The 24,035-nt window shown below is 39.4% G+C and overlaps 1 protein-coding gene across 3 annotated transcripts in view; it reads left to right on the plus strand.

Moving 5' to 3' along the window:
• Spidr (scaffold protein involved in DNA repair) overlaps positions 1–24,035 on the plus strand; it is a 253,452-nt gene that overhangs the window by 21,601 nt on the left and 207,816 nt on the right. For 2 of the 3 annotated variants that reach the window (XM_027413428.2, XM_035444756.1), the window contains exons 2-5: positions 1,329–1,484; positions 2,131–2,197; positions 4,943–5,116; positions 9,160–9,323. In XM_027413428.2, the coding sequence (XP_027269229.1) occupies positions 1,329–1,484; positions 2,131–2,197; positions 4,943–5,116; positions 9,160–9,323 (561 nt within the window). Of the gene's footprint in view, positions 1–1,328; positions 1,485–2,130; positions 2,198–4,942; positions 5,117–9,159; positions 9,324–24,035 lie in introns of those variants that run through there. The other variant, XM_027413430.2, reaches the window with a different exon arrangement.

Here is a 24,035-nt window from a genome sequence, read left to right on the forward strand (position 1 = left end):
AAACAGTGCCCTTCGCAATATTCTCAAATAATATAAAATATCTTGGGATAACTCTTAAGGAAGCAGAACAAAAGGCTTGTATGATAAAAACTTCAAGTCTGACTTACTATTTATCTGTGTGGTGTGTCCTTGATGTGTTTTTGTTGTGTGTTGGCATATTCTTTTCCATATTCTTTCCCCTCAATAATACCTGTATGGCATTTGGCTTTGATACTTCTTTTTTTGTTGTTTGCTTTTATATAATAGTTTTTCTTAAATTTTAGAAGGAGGCAGGATTCAGGATAATTTCTGTACCTTATGCTATGTTCTTATGGATATCAAAATAAAGTCATTTATTTCCTGTTATGTAGATGCTTCCTAGTACTGCTTTCTGCTTTGTTCCACTAGATTTATTTATTTAGTCTCTGTTACTCCTCAGTTGCTGAGTAGATCCCACTCATGATACTTTGTACTCAGTTGTGGCCTTATTCAGTAAGGGAGCTGTGTTAGATAATTTGTCTCATGCTACCCTTAGCCATTCTCATCTTCGGAGGTCTTTGCCTAGTGTAGTTGTAGTTTTCAGAACCACTTCCTAGTAACCAGTGATTGTCCATAAATGAAGGGATATTGCCTCCAGCTTCCCTGACTCCTTCCCTTCAGATATGGTCACAGACAGGATTTGTTGCGAGCAAGAAGGTAGATACATATAAATATAACAAAAGTTTTATTTTTTTATGCTGAGGGTCATCACTCTGGGTCCACACTCTAAATTCTTAATTACAGTCCTAAGCCTACCTCCCCAAAGCTGCTCACCTGTGTGAAGTATCTTAGCTGAAGTTCAGGTCCGGTCTCTAACAGAAGTCTCTGATTGGAGGGTCAGGATCCTGGGGGAGACTCTCCAGCCTCAGGGCAGATCAAGGTGGTGTCTCTCCAGATATGCAGAGCAGAACATTGCTCTTGGTCTCTGCTTATAGACTGTTCGGTGGATGTCATGGGGTCTAGGACTGTGTCTGGTTATTGTGAGTCAGTGATATCACTAAGTTCTGGTTATCAGGTGCAGCCTTGGGTGTAGTGAGGATCCTGACTGAGCTATTTTTACATGTCTAAAAGGCATTTTTTTTTAAACTATGCTCATTATAGGATTGTTGGTGGTTTAGCCTCACTCTTACTTTGAAGTTTGTTGATCAGTTATCAGTGGGGCTTTGGTTTTGCTACCTAGATGGTATATCCATGTGAAGATTCAGAGGCATTCAAAAGCTGTTGTCACTGCCACCATTCCTGGGTTCTCTATTGCTAATTGTATTATAACAAAGTTGTTTTTTTTTTCTTTTTCTTTAAAAAATCTGTAGAGGAAAAGGAATTGGTTTATAGAGAACTCATCCTTTCTAGAAGAGAGGCCACAGCAGTCAAGAAGAACAAATTTGAAGACAGGGGAAGCAGCTGCCTCTCTCTCTAAAGCATGGCTGAAGTGTGGAGAAGGATTTCAGGACACTTCTGAGAGCCTGGTAGGAAAGCTACAAAATTGTTTTTCATGATTGAAGAAGAACCTGGGCATCTAGCTATTGTAGCTAATTTCTTTGGACTTCTCTTGTTTTGCAAAGCACTATTTCTCTTTTTCCTGCCTTGAGTTTCTCTGATACTTGTGTAGTTAGTATTTCCCTGCTTTGTCTCTGTAGAGTCTTTCTACTTGTTTGAAAACGAGGAATGCACACCCAGAGTGCTGAAAGGTATAAAATGATTGAGCTTACTATTGTTTATAAGGGTTCTATTTGTGGAGTGCCAGTTCGATTCCAGTTAATATTTATATATCTTGTAAATTACAGAGGAATGCTGTCATAAACTAAAGATAGCATGGTTGTAGATATTAATGAGTGAGTGGTTAGTCATATATGTGAGAAGTCATTAACATTGACTATTATGTAAAACGTTTCAGTAGCTCAGCTTAGTGTCTAGAAAATATGTAAATAATTTGTGTCTTTGAGGACTACATGCTTTGGGAATACTCAATTGGTGCATATTAAAAAGAAAAGCAGAAGAATATGTCAAGGAGGGTATCATTTAATATTGGATATTTTACAAAATTGTATTGATGTTTAGCCTTTTCCACATGAATCATATGTTAAATTATTTTTGTTATTACTTTGCCTGCAGTCATTAGCAAGTGAAAAGACAGCTACTACTGAAAAGCCCCTGGAATTATCTCCAAGCTCAAAGAAAGGTAAAAATGTTGTATTGATTTTTTTATTTTACATTTTTTTTTTAAAACCCAGCCTGGTCTACAGATCAAGTTCCAGGACAGGATCCAAAGCAATACAGAGAAACCGTGTCTCGAAAAACCAAAAAAAGAAAAAAAATTTTTTTTTGAACCCAGAGACCACAGCTTTGGAGTCCTTAGATTTGTAGGCAAGCATTCTTCCACTAAACTAAAGTCCCAACCCCTAATATTGTTGCTTTATTAACAGATAAGCTTAAGGCTATTTTTCTGTGATTTTTTTTTCATCCTTTAAGATGTTACACAGTTTGGATAGTTTGTATATTCAGGGTTAGCTCTCAAAAGGTATTTTTGAGAGCTTGTCTTTCATCTCTGTCATAATCTACACTGTTCTTTCTGGTCCTGCTGGTGAGTGCCAACATTTTGGTGTCCTTATTGGGTTTACTTTAATCATGGAATCCAGTGCCTTTCATGGCGTTACCTAAGACCATTGAAAAGCAGATTTCTACTTATGATTCATAACAGTAGTAAAATTACAATGATGAAGTAGCAATGAAAGTAATTTTATGGTTGGGGGTCACTATGACATTAAGAACTGTTTTAAAGGGTCACAGCATTAGGAAGGTTGAGAACCATTTGATATAATAGGATAGCTCAGGTTTAGAACTTCAGGAAAATACTGAGTAAATAAATAACCAAATCGTCTGGTTTGAATTCTGATACCATAAAAATACTCATACAGAAAATAAACATATGACTTGCAATGTAAGAACCACTGCTTCAAACAGTGATTTTTGCTTGGTTCTTTAGTTAAGGATGCTTTCTAACTACAAATACAAGGAAACTCTGTTCACAAAAATTAGGGACTGCTGTTATCTCCTGCAATAAGGCATCTATAGAGTCCAGCTATTTTGAGCCCTGTAATGTTAATATGGGATTTGTTCTCTGGGGTGAAAGGTGGTTGGTTGGTATTTTAGGCCAAATTCTTGAGGAGACTGTTTTTTATCCAGTGAACTTTGCTTTCTTTGGGAAGATAAACCTTTTTCAGGACCTTGGCTACAACCTGTCACATAGATTACTAGTTATTTCCACTAAAGATGGTGTGATGAAGGTAGGGATTTTTATATGTAAATATTGCTGCTTGTAAAATTAAAGTTACTAGTAATGGAGAAGAGTGGGTATATATAACAAGGTAGGCAACTGATTTGTTGCTATCATCATTCCATCTCTCTGTAGATAGAAGAATGAAATCTTGTGACATCAGAGGTCTTTCTGTTTTCACTGATCTTGGGAAAACAAGTAAATGCTCAGATCTCAGATTCTGCATCTGGGAAATGGTTATAAGATTGTGAGTTTTGTTGCTCATTGTATTAGGTAAGATAGATAAAATTCTTAGTTCAAAGGTACTCAGTTGATGTCAACAGTTGGCATAAAGAGCTATGTGTGTGCTGGCCCAGAATTCTATATTGTGGAATAACTTTCTCTGATCCAGAGACTAACCATTCTAAGCCATATTATCATTTCATTTCCCTTCACAGGCTTCTTGTCTTTCCCCCTCTCTTTTGAGGCAGGGTCTCATGTAACTCAGGCTGACACTGAACTTGCTGTGCAGCTGAGGCTGATGTGGAGGTAGAGGCAAGAGCAATAGCAGGCATATGCGACTGTGCTCCATTAGAGAATGTTAGGGATTTGAACTTACAGTTTCATGTGCTCTACACAAACCTTCTAACAATCTAGCTACTTCCTTAGCCTGTGTTCTTTTTCTATGCAAATGAAAAATAAAGTATCCAGAAATATTCCTGTAAAATTTATACAACACTGTAAACCAGCAGATATCTTTTTGAAATAGCATAGTAGTATAGAATTATGCATTTCTTTTTACTAGTGCCAAATGCTCTTATATTTGTATCAATTTAGGTTAATTTTAAAATATAATATATGGAAAAGGTATGTTTCTTTAAATAAATATAGTTTATGTATTTTTCTGGAGTTGTATATTCAGTTTTGGGAGAAAACTAAATATTAAATAAATTGCTACTTGTATTTAATTACAGAAGGTTCTTTTGAGATGATTTTCTCAGACCAGAACATATCTGACTCACAATGTTATTTCTTATTATACAAGTGATATACAGTAGATTTTGAAAGGCTCAAAGAGTTTGTACCAATGTACTCTGTTTATCACATGGCTTTAGCTAATCCAAGATAAAGATATAAAGAGACTTAGGAAAGAGGTCAGTGGGAGAAGGTATGTAAAGCATTTCCTAGAACTGATTCATTTTTAAAATAGCAGCTCCTAAAAGTCCCTTAAAGTAGCTTATTAGTAAGAATTCCAAGATAAAGTTTCAAACAACAGCAACCCTCCAAACTGAAAATCAAGCAAACAAAAAAACCCAACCACATTTATTTAGTAGGTTGAGGAACAAATATTTTTATAAGAGCTGGAATATATAAGTAAGGAACATATTTTTGCAAACACTGTTTAGGGTCTGAGGCCCATGTCCATGACCGTTTCCTTATCTCGTTCTGTCTTAATGTCTTTTATAACTTATTTAAACTTCAGCTTTTGTCCTTGGCTTTAATTCAGAGAATCTGTGGGGGACTGCTCATGGAACATTGTATAAGAAGATGTAATACAACATTGTTTTCATTGTCTTTAGAGTTTTTGTGCTTGTGCCTTTGTCTAAATAATAAAATGTCATTCTGATAACAATTGTCAGCTGACATTTGTCTTTTCTTCTTCTGGGGCAGAAGCAGCAGGTCAGAGTCCTAGTGAGCTGGCAGACATAACATGGAGTTCGAGTGGAAGTGATTTCTCAGACGAAGATAAGGCACTGCCTCAAATACAGAGAGATGGTAGATGTGACTATAGAGCAGGGTTTTGTAGCAGCACTGTTTCATGTCCAGAATATGGTGCCACTGAAGGTAAGTTGCTAGTTTTGTGAGAAGTCCAGTTTCTGTTAAATATTTGGTTCAGTAGTAGTAAAAACTTAATTTGCTTTATATATTTATTATGAATCATGACTTTACTGAGTTATATCCTCTGCATATTTTTTATATATTTCTATTTTAAGAAATAGATATTATAGTGGCTTCTTATTTTGTTTTTACGTTTTTTTGAGATAGAGTATGTGTAGCCTGGGCTTTACTTGAACCTGAAATAAATAACTCGGAAAGCAGAGTCATAATTCCTCTTGTGTTTGCCTTTCATGTGTTGTGATTACAAACCTGAACCACTTTGTGGCCTGTCCTTACTGAGTTTTCTGTTTTGTTCTGTTTTATTGCAGTTAATATATTAGGTTTGATTTGCTCAGATTTAGTTGGAATTCTATTTTTACTCCTAATTTCTAAGTTCTCCTAATTCCTAAGCAATGCTGCACCCATGCTTCCCCCTGGCTAACTTGTTATTAATGAATAACTATTACAAGAATCAGTATATGGTAGAGGTGTAACTTAGTAATAAATTTCAGTTCTGATGATACTTTATAGTGTATCATATTTATATTAAAACAAGTTTTCAAAATTAGCTCTATTGCTTTCAAAATAAGCTTGTTGCTTTTAGCTCTGATAGTTCATGTTAGTTATTCCATCAAAATTTGCTTAGACATCTTCTCTGGGAAGCGCTTAAAATCTATTGACTGCTTTGAATGCCATTCTGACAACTATGACTTACATTTTAATAGTTATGTGATAAGGTAGTATTTTACATTATATGTAAGCTGGTAATTCTTGTGTTAGTACTTCAGTTTTGTTGACTTGAACTCACTGTGGTATGACTCTTGTCTAATCTTTTACATAATTTAAATATTAAAATTATGTAAATATTAAATATTAAAATTCTTTATATTTTAAAAACTACTTTAAATTAATTATACCTTAGAGACTACTTTATATTAATATTAAAAACTACTTTATATTAATTATACCTTAACAAAGTTGCTTTAGAATAAGATTTCAATATTAAAAGCTGTGTTTTATATTAATTATATGTTAATGAATCTGCTGTTTAAAACATGGCTGCTCTCTTCTACTGAAAGCAATATTTGGTAGGTTGTAACGTTCTGCTTGTAAATGGAAACATGCTCTGGGCTAATTATTTATTTTTATTTATTTATTTATTTATTTATTTATTTATTTATTTATTTTTTTGGTTTTTTCAAGACAGGTTTCTCTGTGTAACATCCCTAGCTGTCCTGGAACTCGCTCTGTAGACCAGGCTGGCCTCCAACTCACAGAGATCCCCCTGCCTCTGCCTCCCGAGTGCTGGGATTAAAGGCTAGGCTAATTATTTAAAATGAATTAATCATCTGGCACTTAAGGGACTGGGAAATAAGATAGTTATGAGTTCAAAGCCAGCTTGGATTACATCTCGAGTTCCAACCCATGCTTGGTTCCTTATTGAGATCTTGTTCCAGAAAACAAAAAATTAGGGGTTGGGGAAATGACTACATCACTAAATGTTGCTGCACAGGCTTGAGGACCTGATCTGGATCCCTAGCAGCTGGGTACAGTATGCACCAGCACTGGAACAGGAGAGAAGGGAGATCCCTAGTGTGCACTGACTAGCCAGATAGTCAAACCACCCACTTAAGAGATCCTGTCTCATCATACAAGGCTGAAAGTGATGTAGGAAGATACCTGGCATTGCACACATGTACATGCGAGTATATGTGCATCCTTACACACTAGCCAATAAATTAGAAACTGGAATACTTAAAAAGTAAGATTATTGAACATGTTACTTTTGCCTTTCCTTATAAAGTTGATCTCTGGGTGGTAAAGAGTATTTGAAGTCATGCACATGGTTGCTGGACTGTCTCCCTCTTTCAGTTCTCCTCCCTCTTCTTTTAATGGATGACAAATACTACAGTTATCAAGATTTTATTTTGTTTAAGACATGAAGCTGGGTGTTAAGTATGTTATTTCCTTTTATACATGCTCTATTTCATGAGCCAAGAAATATCTTTGTTTTGTTAAAAGAAGATTAGGGACTCTTATAAAAGGTCAGGTGAAGAGAGGCACATTTATAAGTGCTCCATTAGACATAGGGATGCCTCTGTTTAATTGTATATTGGTTGCCAAACCTTTCTTCATTTCCTGTACTAATACTATCACAGACCTAAGATTAGGGTTTCTCGATTTCAGGGCCCGGAATTGGGTTTAAGACGGAAGAACTCTAAGTTAAAATTGTCAAAATATTTTTCTTTCCTAAAAATTCTTCTTGTTGGGCTTGAGGAGATAGTTTCAGTTAGTAAACAAAGTTTGAGTTCAACACTCAGAGCCTGTGGTTTTAAAGTCACAAGCCCCGGTGTGATGACGTACTTTTAATCCCAGCACTTGGGAGGATCTGTGAGTCTGAGGCCACCTGGTCTACATGGCAGGTTCCAGGTCAGCCAGGGTAAAGAAATACAAAACAGAAACCAGGCATGGAGGTGTATGAATCTCAACATTAGGGAGGCAGCTAGACAGATCCTAGGGGCTCAGTGGAGGGAAGGCCTTGCTTTCTTTGTAAATTATAGGTCAGTGAGAGACCCGATCTCAAAAACTATATAGGGCAGTGCCCAAGGAGCAACACCCAAGCTTGACTTTGGTCTGCACATGTACATACATACCTGTATACACGTGGACATATACCCAAATAATTAGGTCTTTTAGAATTTTTGCAAAGCCCCTTAGCTTATTGGAGACCCAGTCTTCATTTGTAAAGTGCATGGGATTGCCATGGTTAGTCATAAAATCTCCATTTTGTTTCTGGTCTATCATTTGATTTCACTCAGAGTAGATTCCGTTGTCTCTCTTTCTCTATTTTGACTGTTTACATCTGGTTTTGTATGACAGACCCTTCTAAGACACTCATTCTGTTGAATGAAAATGGCAGTTTGTAATGGGTGCTTCACAGGTGTGTGGTACTTGTGGCCCCTCTGCACATGTGTGTGTGTGTGTGTGTGTGTGTGTGTGTGTGTGTGTGTGTGTGTATCTTTCTCTGGCTCACCATCACTTTCTGCTGTGATAATGCAGCCTCCTAGAGAATTTGTCGGGCAAATTCTGGCTTCATGTCTAAATATGCACTGAGACATGGGAAGTAAAGGTCTGCTTTTTCAGTGGTGGTTTATCCTCTTATTTTTTTTTTTTTTTGTAATTAGCATGGTGGACTTTTACCATATCTTTTTAGGTCTTACCAGACTAAAAAGGTTATTTGCTTGCTTGTTTATTTATTTATTTGGTCTCTTGAGACAGGGTTTCACTGTGTCACAGCCCTGCCTCTCCTGGAACTCATTCTGTAGACCATCTGTCTCTGCTTTCCGAGTGGTGGGATTAAAAGTGTGTTCCACTAAGTTTAAAATAATTATTTTTTCAGGTTTATTTTTATTTTGTGTATATGGGTATTTTGCCTTCATGCATGTTTGTGCACCACATGCAAGCGGTACCCATGGAACCCAGAAGAGAATGTTGGATTCATAGACTTTTTTTAAAAAACAATGTGGGTTCAGGAATTGGCCCGGGGTCCTCTGCAAAAGCAGTCAGTGCTCCTAACTACTGAGCCATCTCTGTAGCCTCGAAACAGTTATCTTAAGCAATGGCCTATATAAATACACCATGGTTCGTTGATACCCTAGGTTACTGAATTATGTAGATGAAAGAGGCAGCTTTCTGTTATTGATGGGGGGTCTCTTCATGATCTTAATTTAAAAAAGTTCAAGATGTGTAAGAAAAGAGAAGTAGTGTGTATGCTATTTTCTTGAGCATGCTGGAGGAACTGCAAGGATTTAAAAAGGAATCTTACATGTGAGGTGGGGGTGAGAATGGGGAAGCACAGTGATCAGAGATGGGAGCAGGAGTACAGTGTGCACATGGGGTACTTGTGAAAACCATCCAGTGCTATGGGTATATCAACCACTGAGAGTAAGTTTTGTAAAATAAATATTAAGGGGACATAAAATTAACCAAGTTAAAAATGTATTTTTTAGATGAATTACAGGTTATTGACTGGGAGATAAACAGTGACGTGGAAGATCCTTGCGGGCCCAGTGAGTGTGAAGATGGTGAGGGGGCCCTGGAGATTTCCGATTGTGCTTCTTGTGCAAGTGGTCATTCTTTGACAGATGCGGACAGGCTCTGTGAGCCCCCTGAGGTAAGAATAAATTGTGTAAAAATCTTTTATTCTTCTTTTGACATTGGGTGATTGTAGCTTTTTTGTTCACCTAATCTTAACCTCACCTTCTCAGGGGCAGTCCCTGTAACTTTTGCCAGAGTGTTTTGTTCTTCATGCTTATCTCTAAAGTGACAGGCTTCTCCTACACTGAGTCACATCCTTCCATCCCTCTTCCTTGTGCTGTCCTTGTTGTCTCCCAGTACAGATACATTGAGGTTTGTGTCTAGTATTCAACGTTTTCTCAATTGTCAATCAATATTATTGATGACCAAGGCTACTATTATTTCTGTCATAGCTTTTTTTTTGTTTTCCTTGGGCATACTATTATTTTTTCACTTAACCTAATTTAATGTTAGTAATTAATTTTTCACTGTTGTTTGTTTCTGCTATTATTAGACACAGTTGGGCCTTTTTTTTTTTTAAAGATTTATTTATTTATTATGTATATGGTGTTCTCCAGCATGTATGTCTGTATACCAGAAGAGGGCACCAGATCTCATTAAAGATGGTTGTGAGCCACCATGTGGTTGATGGGAATTGAACTCAGGACCTCTGGAAGAGCAGCCAGTGCTCTTAACCTCTGAGCCATCTCTCTAGCCCCCACAGTTGGGCTTTTTATCCCTTCTATTTTCGTAGAGAACTCTAGCCCACAACCTCCTAGCCAACCCAGTTTGAATATAATATTCTTACTAGTTGTAGATGTTGTCACCTTGGGGTCTCCCTCACCATTTGTGTTAGTTATTGTTCCATAGCTGTGACAGACCCCAGGTAACAACTTCATGGAGGAAGTGTTATTTGGATTCCCCATCTTGGAGCTTGTGTGGCTTCATCGTTGGCAGAAGTGTTTGGTGAACATCACATAGCAACAGAGACAGGGGCAGAAAGGGCTAGCACCTGGTGTAAACTTAGGAAGCATGGCTCTAGTCATCTGCATCCTTCAGCTAGGCTTAACACTAGATATTTCAGAATCCCACAAAATAATGTTTGCAGAGGGGACATGTGTGCTCCACAGAGCCTACAGAGGGTTTTCCTACCCAGATGCTGTCACTAGCATTCCAGGAATTTATTTATGAACCACAATCATGTGTGGAGCTCTATGTCCTCCTGTACTTCAGCATTTTCTTAGCTTTCATCCTCATTTTGGTTAGATACATTTGTCAATAGTCTCAGAGAAATGGTTCATAGAAGAAATTGCTTGAGATGGGGCATGTCTGAAAATGTTGTCAGCAGTGTGGTGACATACACCCCAAGGACAAAACACCCCAAAGACAAAAACCACTCCCAAATAAAACTACCTTGTAACCCAGCAAACATACATCTGGGTATGTATGCTAAGGGATTGAATCAGTGCAATGGAGATTTGTCTGTACTCCTGTTGTCCTTGTTTGCTTTCCTTTCTGTTGCTGTGAAAAACTGACCAAAGGCAACTTGGGAGAGGAAGAGGGGTCAAGGCAGGGATTCAAAGAAGGAGCATGAGGCAGAAACCACTGAGATATGCTACTTAATGGGTTGTTCCCTTGGCTTGCTTGACAACCTTTGCTATACAATCCAGGTCCACATGCTTAGGAATGACATCCCCTAGAATGCGCTGGACCTCCCTCTCATATCAATTAGCACTTGAGAAAATGCCCCACAGACATGCTCAGAATGCAGTATGATGAATCCAGTTCTTTAATAAAGGCAAAACAGGGTTAGTGTCCTTTATTTGGGGTTGTTTTAGGTAAAATGTATTTTAGATTTCAGAGCTTTCAGACTATTTGCATACTTATAATGAATTATCTTGAATATGGGAACAAAGTCTAAACATGAGTTCAGTTATGCTTGGTATATAACCATGTAACAAGGACCCAAGGAAATTTATACAATACTTTTAGTGTTCCTGGCTTTGACTATAATTTCACACATAAGATCAAGTATTCAATTTTCCACTTGGGGTATCCTGTCAGTTACTCAGGAAATTTCAGATTTTGGAATTTATATTTTTGAATTAGGGATGCTCAACCTGTATCACTATGGGGCACCTTAGGAAGGATTGATATTAGGTATATTTTTGTTAGTTTTTTGAGACAAGGTCTCACTATGTAGCTCTGGTTGGCCTGGAGCTTACTATGAAGACCAGTTGACCTCAGACTCAGAGGTCCATCTGCCTCTGCTTCCCACGTGCTGGCATTAAAAGTGTGCACCACCAAACCTGGGTTTATGTTAATTCTTTTTTTCTTGCTGAATTACCTTCCTTACTTGCTGATCAGTAGAGACTTTATTTTTTCATGATTCAGTGTTGGTAGGTTGTGAATATTTATGAAGTTATCCATTTCTTTTGAGTTGACTAATGGTCTAGTGTTCACTTCTTCATAGTAGTCAGTTTTCTTCTTGTTTATGTGATGTCTGCTGTAATGGCTCCTCTCTCATTCTTTATCTGTAGTATTTCCATTTCTTTAGTTCTCCCCTCCCGTGAAAAGAAACCAAAAGCATCAACAGCTTGACTTGGCTGCTCCCTCCTTCTGCTTTTCTAGCTGATTTTATTTGTTTCATCCTAATTTTTTAAATTTCCTTTCTTCTATTCATTTTGGGCTCATTTTTTTTTTAAATTTTATTTTTTTAGTTCCTTGAGGTATGTATTATGTTGTTTCTCTGAGATCTTTCTTTTTCTTTCCTTGTTGTATAGAATCAAACTCAGAGTTACCTGTGCTAGGTAAGTGCTCTTTCACTGAGCCTGCCTTCCAGCCTGATCTTCATTTTGATTTTCTTTCTTCTTCTTTTAAAAACTTTCTTTTGTTGAGACAAGATCTCAGTGCCCTGGGACTTGCTTTATTCAGTCTGACCTCAAACTTGCTACTTTCTTTGTCTGTGTCCTCTGTGTTTAGGATACACATCACTATAACATGACACTTGACGGTGGCTCCTCCTCCTCTTCTCTTCCCCCTATGCCTCCTTCCTTTCCCTTTCTGCTCTTCTTTTCATTATCTTTTTTTCTTGTTCTTTGGCTTCCTTCATCACTGTCACAGATTTTCATTGTATCCCAGCCTGGTCTCAAAATCTCAATGTTTCCTTTTAGTGTTGGCATAGTACAAGCCAGCTCTTTGGCTAGCCAGCTTGCCTGCCTGCTTTCTTTTCTTTTCCTTCCTTCCTCTCTTTCTCTTTTCCTTTTATCCCCACTTTCTTTTGTTTGTGTAGTACTTTATTTAGTGTGGGTATGTGTTAGGTGGTAGGTGTGTGCATGCTGGGGTGCTTGTATGGAGGTCAGAGGATAAGCTGGTACTTGTCTCTGCTGGCACCATGAACATTCTCCACTTGACTTCAGGTGGACAGGTGTGGCAGCAAACACTTTACTCAGTGAGCAATCTCTGACCTTTTTTGTTTGTTTGTTTGTTTGTATTTCTGTAGTTATTGCTATGAAGTAGGGTTTTGTTTGTTGGTACATATCATAAATTTTGTTTCCATTTTTGCCTTAAGAGATTTTAGTTCCAAATTTCCTTTGGCCCATTCTGGAGTCTGTTGTTTAGTTTTCATATATTCATGACTTTTCTCTGGTTCTTCCTAGTACTTATTTCTACTTTTATCATAGTTTTAAAAGTCGGGCTGTGGTGGCACATGCCTTTAATCCCAGCACTCAGGAGCAGAGGCAGGTGGATCTCTGTGAGTTCAAGGCCAGTCTGGTGTTCAGAGTGAGTGCCAGGATAGGCTCCAAAGCCACAGAGAAACCCTGTCTCGATAAAACCAACCAAAAACAAAACAAAACATAAAAACAAAACATACTTGATAATAATTTTTCTTGTGGTTAAGACCTTTATTTGTCTAATATGTACTTGATAGAGTGCAGTGTACTGTGTAAAGTATAAAGTATTGTTCTATTTCTCAGAATTCCTTAATCACCTCTAGTTCCTGTAAGCTAGATTGAGGCCTTCTGAGCGTTCCCCTTCCACATTAATGTTATCCTTGTTCACTGGTTTCTTCCTTGTTTGAGTCATCTTTAGGCAGCTGTGTTGGTGAGACTACATGGGTTTAGCTTTTCACAATCTCACAGCAAACTTCCTGATCCTCTGGCTCTTACTGTCTTCCAACTCCTCTTCTGCAGTGATCCCCTGAGCCTTAGGTACAGAGGATGTGTTGTAGAATCAGTCTGGGTTCCACCACTACACTTTGATTTGTTGTAGTTTTCTGTAATGGTCTCCATCTATTGCAAATATAAGTTTCCTTGATGAGGGGTGAGAAATACAACTTATCATTGGATATAAAGATAGATAATTAGAATGTAGTTAGAGATTATGCTGGTTTCCTCAATTAGTTGTTGTAGGTTTTCCTTCAAGATCCATGGCATCACAGAGCCCTATATAGTTGGCTAGGTTTCTAGTGCCAGGCAGTATTTTCCTCTTGTTGAGTGGGCCTTAAGTCTAAGTAGAGAGCTAAAGTGTGCATAAACTGTTGTACCCTTAATGGTTATCATATTATGCTGATTGTTGTAGATCTTCAGTGTCATAGATGGGTCACAAGATTGGTTGCTTCTTTCCTTTGGAAACTTCCATGGCATCTTCTGGTACCATGAAAGCTAGTCCTCTAGGAAGAGAGAAAATGGGATATTTGTCTTTCTGGGTTTGGGTTACCTTATTTGATACAACATTTTATACTTCTATGTATTTGCATAGAAATTTCTTAGTTTTTTTTTTTAACAGTTGGACAATATTCCATAGTGTATCTGACCCATATTTTCCTTCTCTGTTTGTCAGTGGAAGGTCATAGGTTGTTTCCATTTTCTAGCTGTTGTAAATACAGTGACAATGAACATGCTGAGCAGGTATCTGTGGAGAGGATGCTGAGTCCTGTGGGCACCTGACAGTGGGTGCATGCCTGAGTCTTACTTTGCGTGATGTTTTACTCTTGGCTTTTTGGGGGCCTACCACCCAGCTCCCAAATAAGTCCCACACAGAGCTTATTCATTGTTATGAATCAGTTTAAGATGTGTTATATTCATTTATGCTATGGAATATTTGTTTAATGATGCAAAGATGTGTTGCATTTTTTCCATTGTATTTGTTTAACTCTGTAAAGCTTTGTTACTTTGCCTGTCTAAAATATCTGATTGGGCTAATAAAGAGCTGAATGGCCAATAGCTAGGCAGGAGAAAGGATAGGTGGGACTGGCAGGCAGGCAGAGAGAATAAATAGGAGGAGAAATCTAAGAAGAGGGAAGATCAAGAAGAGAAGAGGAGGAGGACACCAGGGGCCAGCCACCAGACTCTTTACCTTCCTTCTCTTTGAGTTTATTGACCTATTTCTTTGTGTTTTCCTTAAACTCTTTGGTTCTTTGATGGTTTTTATGCTTTTTTGTTGTTGTTTGTTTTTTTAAAAATTCTGTAACCTGAAGTTCATTTAGGTAATTTCCATTGGCAGATGCTTCTGTGGGAATGGTAGATTTTTGTGGGGGAGATACTGCCTTGAGTTTTCAACTTGTATTTTTGGGATGAAATCTGGGTAGATGATTTTCTTTGTGAGTTCTGTGTCTGATAATGGTCAGAGCAGATTAGGGCAGAAGAGATGATGTGCAGGTCTTGAGGTTGGCTATGCCTTAGGTGGAATAAAGTCAGGAGGATACAGTGGACTGGGCTGGTGTGTAGGATGTGCGTCCTGGACCAGGTTTGGAACTTGGGGAAAGACCTAGTGAGTACAGTGGTTTCCAGGTAGGGAGGATCAGGTGAGTTCACAATGCTTGATCCTAGAGAATGATGTGCAAGAGGATTTGGCTATTTGAGAGGTTCGATTTCATCCAGAGGGCCCTGTAGGTTGCCAGCAGGGAGGGCAGGTCCTAGTGGAAGCCTGGAGATGGATAAGGTGCAGGAGTGTGGGTGTCACATATCAGATATCCTGCATATCTAGTATTTACATTATGATTCATAACAGTAACGGAATTACAGTTATGAAGTGGCAATGAAATTAATTTTATGGTCGGTTGTCACCACAACATGAGGATCTGTATTAAAGGCTCAAAGAATTAGATACGTCAAGAACTACTGGTATAGAGACTTATGCTGTAGTTGAACATGTTTTAATCAAGGATTCCATGCTTTCTGTGGGGCACCACAGGGGGTCTCTTTCAAGACCTTTTCCCAGCCTGGTCATTTAGTCATTCCTGGACCTGCAGCAGAACTGGTATCACTGATGTCTTCCTTTTGGGGTTCTCTCCAGCTCTTACTCTTGCCCTTTTTCTCCTCCATTATTTTTATTTTAAAGTTTTTCTATATAATATATTTTGGTCATACTTTTTCCCTGCCACCCACTCCTCCCAGACCCTCCTGACCTTTCTGGACATCCAAATTCATGCTCTTTCTAAAAAGAAGAAAAAAACCCAAAGTTTAAATACACAAAACCCAGTAAGATAAAAAAGTAACAAAAATATAAAACTCTGTCTCTCTCTCGGGCACACACACATCGACTCTGTTTTGTGTTGACCAAATATTTCTGGGCACGAGGCTCCTGTGTAGCAGGAATAGGTCCTAAGAAATGGTTGTCACCAAGGGTCCTACTTTAGGGCTTAATAAAGCCCTAAATAAAATAAAGCTCCAGGGTGCAGCTTGGAAGTTGAGCTGGTCAGTCACTTTCTCACCCACCGTGTGTCTATGTGATTCTCTGTCCCAGGGTCTGATATGGACACACCTTTTAGTATGTCATGTACAGCTTCTCTGCACATTGAAGTTCCTAAGTGAAAAAGGAAAGATTACAAACAAGAAAACAATCAGGAACCAGTTCCCATAAACATTTCTGGTGTTTCTGGATTTTGGCCAGGACAGAACTACAGATAAAAGCAGGGACATTCTGGCGTCTAACCAAGAACAAACTGGTTGTCCAGAACAAGAAGCAGACTCTTTGCTGGGTTTTGGAGTTACGTGCCAAAACTGCCTGACCGATTTCTTTCTTCTCTCCTCATCCTTAGTTTAGGGTCTGGTTAATCCCTAGAAGCAGTACAAAAAATACCTTTTGTCTTCAGTTTTTTGGCATTTCCAAGTATTTTCTATGTTTCCCTGGGATCGTTTCTTTGAGCCTATTGGCTAGACTTGACTGTGTTGTTTACATGTTATAAAATTCCCCAGTTTCTGCTTGTGTTCTGTGTTAGATTTTTATTCTGATGTTGTATAATAGCATACTTAGACTTGAGCCCTTTCTATTCAGTTGTGTTTGTAGTCTAATATATGATTTGTCCAGCAGGGTGTTCCATATACATTTGAAAAGGATTTGTATTCTGGTTAAGGGCAGACCATTTCCTAAGGTATCTATTTGGTCTCATTGGTGTTTTTCAAGGAGTTGGGAATATAATGTTATCAGCTAGCATGGCCAAGGTCCTAGGTTAAACTTACTGCACCATAGATGAGTACAAATATATGCAAACAATTAGAACAGCAATTTTTTTTTCAAAACCCTTAACACCCATACAGTGGAATCCTCTCTCTTTTTTATTTAAATCATTTTTTTAATTCGAATTAGAAACAAGATTGTTTTACATGACAATCCCAATTCCATTCTCCCTCCTGCCCTCCTAAACTACCCCCCCTGCAACTAAAACCCTGCCTATCACATCCTTTCTTCTATTCTTCCCGACTCAACCTTTCTGCTCCCTCATGACCTCTGCATCCTTCCACTTCTTCCCTTCTCATTCTCTTAGCTCCCTCCCCGCTCTTCCTGTGCTCTCAATTTGCTCAGGGGATCTTGACCCTTTCCCCTTCTCCAGGGGACCATTTATGTCTCTCTTAGAGTCCTCCTTATTTACTAGTTTCTCTGGCAATGTGGATTGTAGGCTGGTAATCCTTTACTCTATGTCTAAAATTCACATATGAGTGAGTACATATCATGTTTGTCTTTTTGTGATTGGGTTACCTCGCTCAGAATGGTTTCTTCTAGTTCCATTTTCCTGCAAATTTCAAGATTCCATTGTTTCCCCCCCCCCTGCTGAGTAGTACTCCATTGTGTAAATGTACCACATTTTCTCTATCCATTCTTCGGTTGAGGGCATCTAGGCCGCTTCCAGTTTCTGGCTATTACAAATAGTGCTGTTATGAACATCATTGGACAGATGTCCTTGTTGTATGAATGTGCTTCTTTTGGGTATAAGCCTAGGAGTGGAATTGCTGGATCTTGTGGTAGACTGATTCCCATTTTCTTGAGGAGTCGCCATACTGATTTCCAAAGTGGCTGTACAAGTTGGCACTCCCACCAGCAGTGGAGAAGTATTCCCCTTTCTCCACATCCTCTCCAGCATAAACTTTCCTTGGTGTTTTTTATTTTAGCCATTCTTACAGGAGTAGGATGGTATCTCAGAGTTGTTTTGATTTGCATTTCCCTGATGGCTAACGATGTTGAACACTTTCTTATGTGTCTTTCAGTCATTTTAGATTCCTCTATTGAGAATTGTCTATTTAGTTCTGTACCCCACTTTTTAATTGGATTGTTTGGTGTTTTGGAGACTAAGTTCTTGAGTTCTTTGTATATTTTGGAGATCAGCCTCTGTCAGATTTGGGGTTGGTGAATATCTTTTCCTAGTCTGTGGGCTGCTGTTTTGTCTTGCTGATTGTGTCCTTTGCCTTACAGAATAGAACAGCAATTTCTTAGTATGGTTGTGTTCTAAATTTTCTTCATCATTTGTATAGTTTTCTAATCTGTGATTAACAGAAAACTGATGTCTCCAAGTATTGTTATTAAACTCTCTACTGATTGACTTTTCTCATATGTCAGTTTTGCTTTATATGTTTTGAGTCATTACTATTAAACATTTCTCTCCAGTATAGAGTGTTTGGCCTCATGTGGTGGTGCACACCTTTAATCCCACTCATTGGGAGGCAGAGGCAGGTGGATCTCTTCTTAGTTCAAAGCTAGCCTGTTCTATATAGTGAGTTCCAGGCCATCCAAGGCTACATAGGTCAGATCCTGTCTCAAAAAATAACAAAAAGTCTGATTTAACTTATTTGTCTTTTAGCTTATTGATAGTGTTATTCATGCATATTATTTTGGTTTTATTTCAATGTTCCAGAATCTCTCCCACTATTTGGTCATTCCTGATTTATTGTTTAGTATATTTTTCTTTGTAAGTCAATTGTTGTTATTGCTTATTTCCATTTTTCTTTTTTCAATTAGATGTTGTTTTAAATCTTTTTTATTAGTTCTTTGAAAATTTAATAGTGTATTTTAATCATTATTCATCTCTCTCCCAACTACACTCAGATCCACTCCCACTTTGTGTCTTTTTTTTCCCCTTAAGCCCATTACATATCCTTTGTGTGGCCCATATTCTCTTGGATGTGTGGCCTTTAACTGGAGCATGGGCAACCCACAAGGGACCACCCCTTAAAGAAAGCTGACTCTTACTATCTCACCAACTGTCAATCGCCAGCTATTCCTTAGCAAGTAGTGAGACTTCATGCCTACCTTCCCTATCCATGCTGGTATTTTGTCTGGTTTGAGCTTGTGAAGTCTGGAGCATGCTATCTTGACTGCTGTGTATCCATATGTACGATTGCTCTGTTGTTTCCCCAAAACACTGCTGTTGTATAGCTATCCACTGCCTCTGGCTCTTACAACCTTTATGCTTCCTCATCACCAATAGTGTGCCCTGGATGACCTATTTAGGGGCTGATTATTCCACAGCCATAGTCTCTTCACCACACCCAGTTGTGCATCTGTGTTAATCACCATTTACTGCAAAAAGAAGCTTCTCTGATGAGGCCCGAGAGATGCACTAATCTGTGGATAAAACATTGAGGCATTGGGGGTCTTTTTAATGTCATGTCCATTTAGCAGAGTAATAGTAGATCTCCCCTAGGGCTTATGGTGTCTCTAGCCACAGATTCTTGGCTCAGTATTGGTGCCAGAAGGGGACTTCAACTTGTGGACCAGGCCTTAAGTCCAAAAAGAGTAGTTGGTTACTCCCATGACATTTGTGCCTATCAGTGGGCATGTCTTGCCGGGGAGGTTGTGGTAGTTGGCAGGGTTCACAGCTGGTTAAGATTGATGATTGCTTTTCTCCTCTGGTAGCATACATAGCACCTTCCAGCACTAGATATCTAGTAGGGATGAAGCTTCCCAGTCAGTACCAGCTTGATTTGTCTATGTTCAGTGACACAGATCAGTGTGTCTTCAGGATTAGGGTACCATCAAGTTCAGGAGGGTAACCAGGAACATTGGCAGTAGCCTGTAATGCTTCAGAGGTCTATAAGACCTAACTGCCCAACAGCTCCAAAAGTGGTAACTGATTTGTGGTGGTTTGAATAAGAATGGCCCCCATAGGCTGATATATTTGAGTACTTGGTCCCTCGTTGGAAGAAGTATTTGGGAATGATTAGGATGTGTGATCTTGTTGGAGGAAGTGTGTCCCTGGGAGTACCTTTTCCCAGTTAGGTCTCTCTCTCTCTCTCTCTCTCTCTCTCTCTCTCTCTCTCTCTCTCTTCTCTCTCTCTCTCTCTCTCTCTCTCTCTCTGCCTCCTGCTTGTGGATCAGATGTAAGTTATCAGCTATTGATTCAGCTCCATGCCTGCCTACCTGTTGTCATGCTCCCTACCATAATGGTCATGGATTCACCCTATGAAACTAATCCCCAATAAACTATTCTGTAAGTTGCCTTGGTTATGGTGCCTCTTCATAGCAATAGAAAAGTAATCAAAAGCCCATTCCTGGCACTGGACTTTTTAATCTATTAGTCTGTGGTGTCTAGTGAGGCAATGCTGCCCATTATTTGGTAGTTCTATATAAACTTTTTATTTATATGTATTTCAACAAGCTTCTACACTAGTCATCCTTTCCCCAACTACTCTTTGCGGTGTTGATTTTTCTTGTTTTTCCAAGGCCTTCAGGTGCATCATTAATACATTGATTGAGCCTGGCATGGTGGCACACACCTTTAATTCCAGCACTCAGAGGCAGAGGAAGGCAGACCTTTATGCACTGGAGGCCAGCCTGGTCTATAGAGCGAGTTCCAGGACAGCCAGAATTGTTACACAGAGAAACCGTGTCTCAAAACAAAAACAAGACAAAACAGCAACAACAACAAAAAAAAAAAAATGAAAGAAAGAAAAGAAAAAGGTTGATTTGATCTCTCACTTTTTTTAGGAGTGCTTCATTTTTGGTAGTGTTTGTTTTCATTTTCATTCAGTTCTAGTTTTTATTTCCTTTCTGGATTCCTTAACTCAGTTATCTAGTAGTGTAGTGGTTTCTTTCTTTCACGTTTCCATGAGTTTGTATAATCCCTACCTCCCTCTCTTGGGTGTGTTATTAGTGAGCTTTCCTTGATTTTTTTATGTCATAGTTTCATTTTCTTTCAGTTATTGGAATTTGTGAATATCCTTTTTTGTTTCTTCCTTGACCTGATCATGATTCAATAACGTATTGTTTAACTCCCATGAGTCTGCGTAATTTATGTAGCTTCTATTGCTGTTAACAAACCCCTTATTCCTTGTGGTGAGATTGAGTGCAGGATGCTGTTTAAATTTTTGTATGTTTGTTGATCTTACTTGTCCCTTATTTGTCCCAATATTTGGTTGGTTTTGGGGGATGTTCTATGGACTGTTGAAAAGAATGTGAATTGATTTTAGAATAGATATGCCTGCTTTTTTTCTTAGCTTCATTTACTTATAATGTCTTCTTCCATTCTTTAAGTTATTGCTGGTGAGGTATTTTTTGGAGCGAGGAAAAAGATGAATCGTGTTTTCCTTCCTCCCTCCCTCCCTTTTTAAAATTTATTCTTGTCTCATACAGTACATCCCTACTGCAGCCTCCCCTCCATCTACTCCTCCCAGTCCCCATTGCCCCAGTCCCCTCTAGATTCACTGCTTCTCCATTTCGCTTTAGAAAAGAATAGGCTTCCCAGTGTTATCAACTGAACACACTATAACACAATGCAGTAAGACCAGGCACAAACCCTCTTATGCTGGACGAGGCAACCCACTAGGAGCAAAATGATCCCAAAACAGCCAAAAGAGTTAGAGACACTCACTCTCCCACTGTTAGGAGCCCCACAAACACCCAAGCTAAATAGCTGCAACATGTGTACAGAGGGCCTAGTGCAGACCCATGCAGGCTCTGTGGTTGCTGCCTCAGTCTCTGTGAGCCCTGATTAGTTGATTCTGTGGGCCATATTTTCCTAGTGTCCTAGAACCTTCTGACTCCTACAATCCTTCCTCCCTCTCTTTTTCTGTGGGGGGCTTCCCCAAGCTCTGCCTAATGTTTGGCTGTGGGTCTCTGTATCTGCTCTTATCAGCTGCTGGGGGACGTCTTTCTGATGACAACTGAATAAGGCACCAATCTATGAGTATAGCATAGTATCATTAGGAATCATTTCATTGATTTTCTTTTTCTCAGTTGTGTTTGTTTCTACCCCAGATCTCTGAGCCATCCAGCTTTCCAGATCCTGGCCATCCAGGTAATGTGGGACATGGGCTCCTTCTGTGGCTTGGGCCTCAAGTTACACCAGTCATTCGTTGGCCACTCTCAGGAACCACCATTGCCCCAGTGCATCTTGCAGGCAGGACAGATTGTGGATTGTAGGTTTTGTGGCTGGGTTGGTATTACAACCCTACCACTGTGAGCCTAGCCAGCATGGGCTGTCACTTGTGGTTTTGATCTTAGCCACTCTGACTGGTGTAAGTTGTCAAGTTTTAAGTGGAAATTTGTGTCGCACATTGAGGGTGCCATTTTGTTACAAGAGTTTTCTTGGCTGGGATAGGTCCTGCCACCCTTCTCTGCCCCAAAGAAACACATGGACACTATATTAATTATAAAGCTGTTGGCCTTTGGCTAAGGTTTTTATACTAAATTATTAACCCATTTCTATATATCTAAGTATTTCCATGTGGTCTTATCTTACCAGGGAAAGGGTCCAGACCTGTTACTCCTCTTGAGTCCTACATGGTGACTGCTCCTAAATGTCTCATTACAGTGATTAGTTTCTTTTATACTTCCCTCTTAGTGTGATGTATTTTTAAGGATTTTTAAATTTTATTTTATGTGTTTGCATGTTTTTCTCAAATTTATGTATGTGCATGCCTGGTGCCTGTAGAGGTTAGAAGAGAGTCCCTGGAACTTGAGTTAGGGATTGCTATGAGCCACCATATGGGAGCTGGGAATTGAACTTGAGAACTCTGCAAGATCAATAAGTGCTCTTCTCCACTGACTAAGCCATTGTTTCAGCTCCCTTAATGTGGCCTTTTATACCTTTGACTATTTTGTCAGAGGATTTGTGCTAGATTTTTAGTGAAAACCATTGGGTAATCAGGGGTTAATGTTCATATTTTGTGGGCATCTTGGAAGATAAGAATTTCCAGTGAAATACAGATAGTGGAGTCCTGGTGTGTGTGTGTGTGTGAGGTTTCACAGAGAATGAAGATATGTCAGTTTTGGAGGAGAGGTACTGGCTTGATCTTCCAAATTGTTTGTATTTTTTTGCAGTGAGATCTGGACATAAAGAAGTGTTTTTTTTATGTTGTGATTTTTTTCTCTTTTTATTATTGTTATTATTATTATTATTATTATTAATTCAAGTTAGGGAACAGGCTTGTTTCACATGTAATTCCCCTCTCCCTCTCCCTCCCCTCACCCCCATTCCTTCTCTCCCACCTCCAACCTACCCCCCACCCCATCCACCCACCACTCCCCAGGCAGGGTAGGGCCCCCAACCGGGGCTCCACCAAGTCCACCAAATCTTCTTGTGCAGGGCCTAGGCCCCTCCCCATGTGTCCAGAGACAGAGCGCATCCCTTCAAGTGGGATGGGCTCTCGAAGTCCCCCCCCCACACCACGGCAAAACGCCAGTCCACCTCCGGAGGCTCCCAGGAGTGCAGGGGCCTCCCCATTGGCATCCATGATCAGGGGGCTGGATTAGTCCCGTACTGGCCTCCCAAAGAGTGTCTGGGGTCGATATGCTTTCCCTTTTTCAGGCCAACTGTTTCTGTGGGTTTCTCCAACCTGGTACTGACCCCTTCGTTCTTCATTCCTCCCTCTCTTCAACTAGGTTCCAGATTTCAGCTCAGTGTATTTCTGTGGATGTCTGTCTCTGCTTCCATCAGCCACTGGATGAGGGCTCTAGGATAGCATAGAGAGTAGTCATCAATCTCATTCTAGGGGAAGGGCTTCTAGGCCATCCTCTCCTCCACTGCCCGGACTGTCAGATCGTGTCATCCTTGTAGGTCTCTGGAGATCTTTCTAGTTCCAGATCTCTTCTCGGACCTATAGTGGCTCCCTCTGATATGGTGTCTCTCATCCTGCTCTCTCTCCTCTATTCTTCTCCCAACTCAATATATCTGCTCCTCCATTTCTTCTCCTCTCCTCTTCTTCTTGTGCTCTTATTGTGGCAGCACCCACTCCCCTACCCTCATGCTCTCAATTAGCTCGGGAGTTCATGCTACTTCCCATTCCTGGGGTCCATTTATCCCTTAGAGTCATTCATGATTTCTAGTTTCTTTGGGGAAGAGGATTATAGGCTGGTAAACCTTTGCTCTATGTCTAAAAATCATATATGAGTGAGTACATACCATGTTTGTCTTTTTGTGATTGGGTTACCTCACTCAGGATGGTTTCTTCTAGTTCCATCCATTTGCCTGTGAATTTCAAGATTCCATTGCATTATTCTGTTTTGTGTCTGATATGAAAAGAGCAGTAAATTTCCAATTGAATGAAGAGGTCTGGTTCCTACCCTGTACACCAGCACAGTCCCTCGTTCTATC

This window comes from Cricetulus griseus, chromosome 4 (assembly GCF_003668045.3).
Source record: "Cricetulus griseus strain 17A/GY chromosome 4, alternate assembly CriGri-PICRH-1.0, whole genome shotgun sequence".
Lineage (NCBI taxonomy): Eukaryota > Metazoa > Chordata > Mammalia > Rodentia > Cricetidae > Cricetulus > Cricetulus griseus.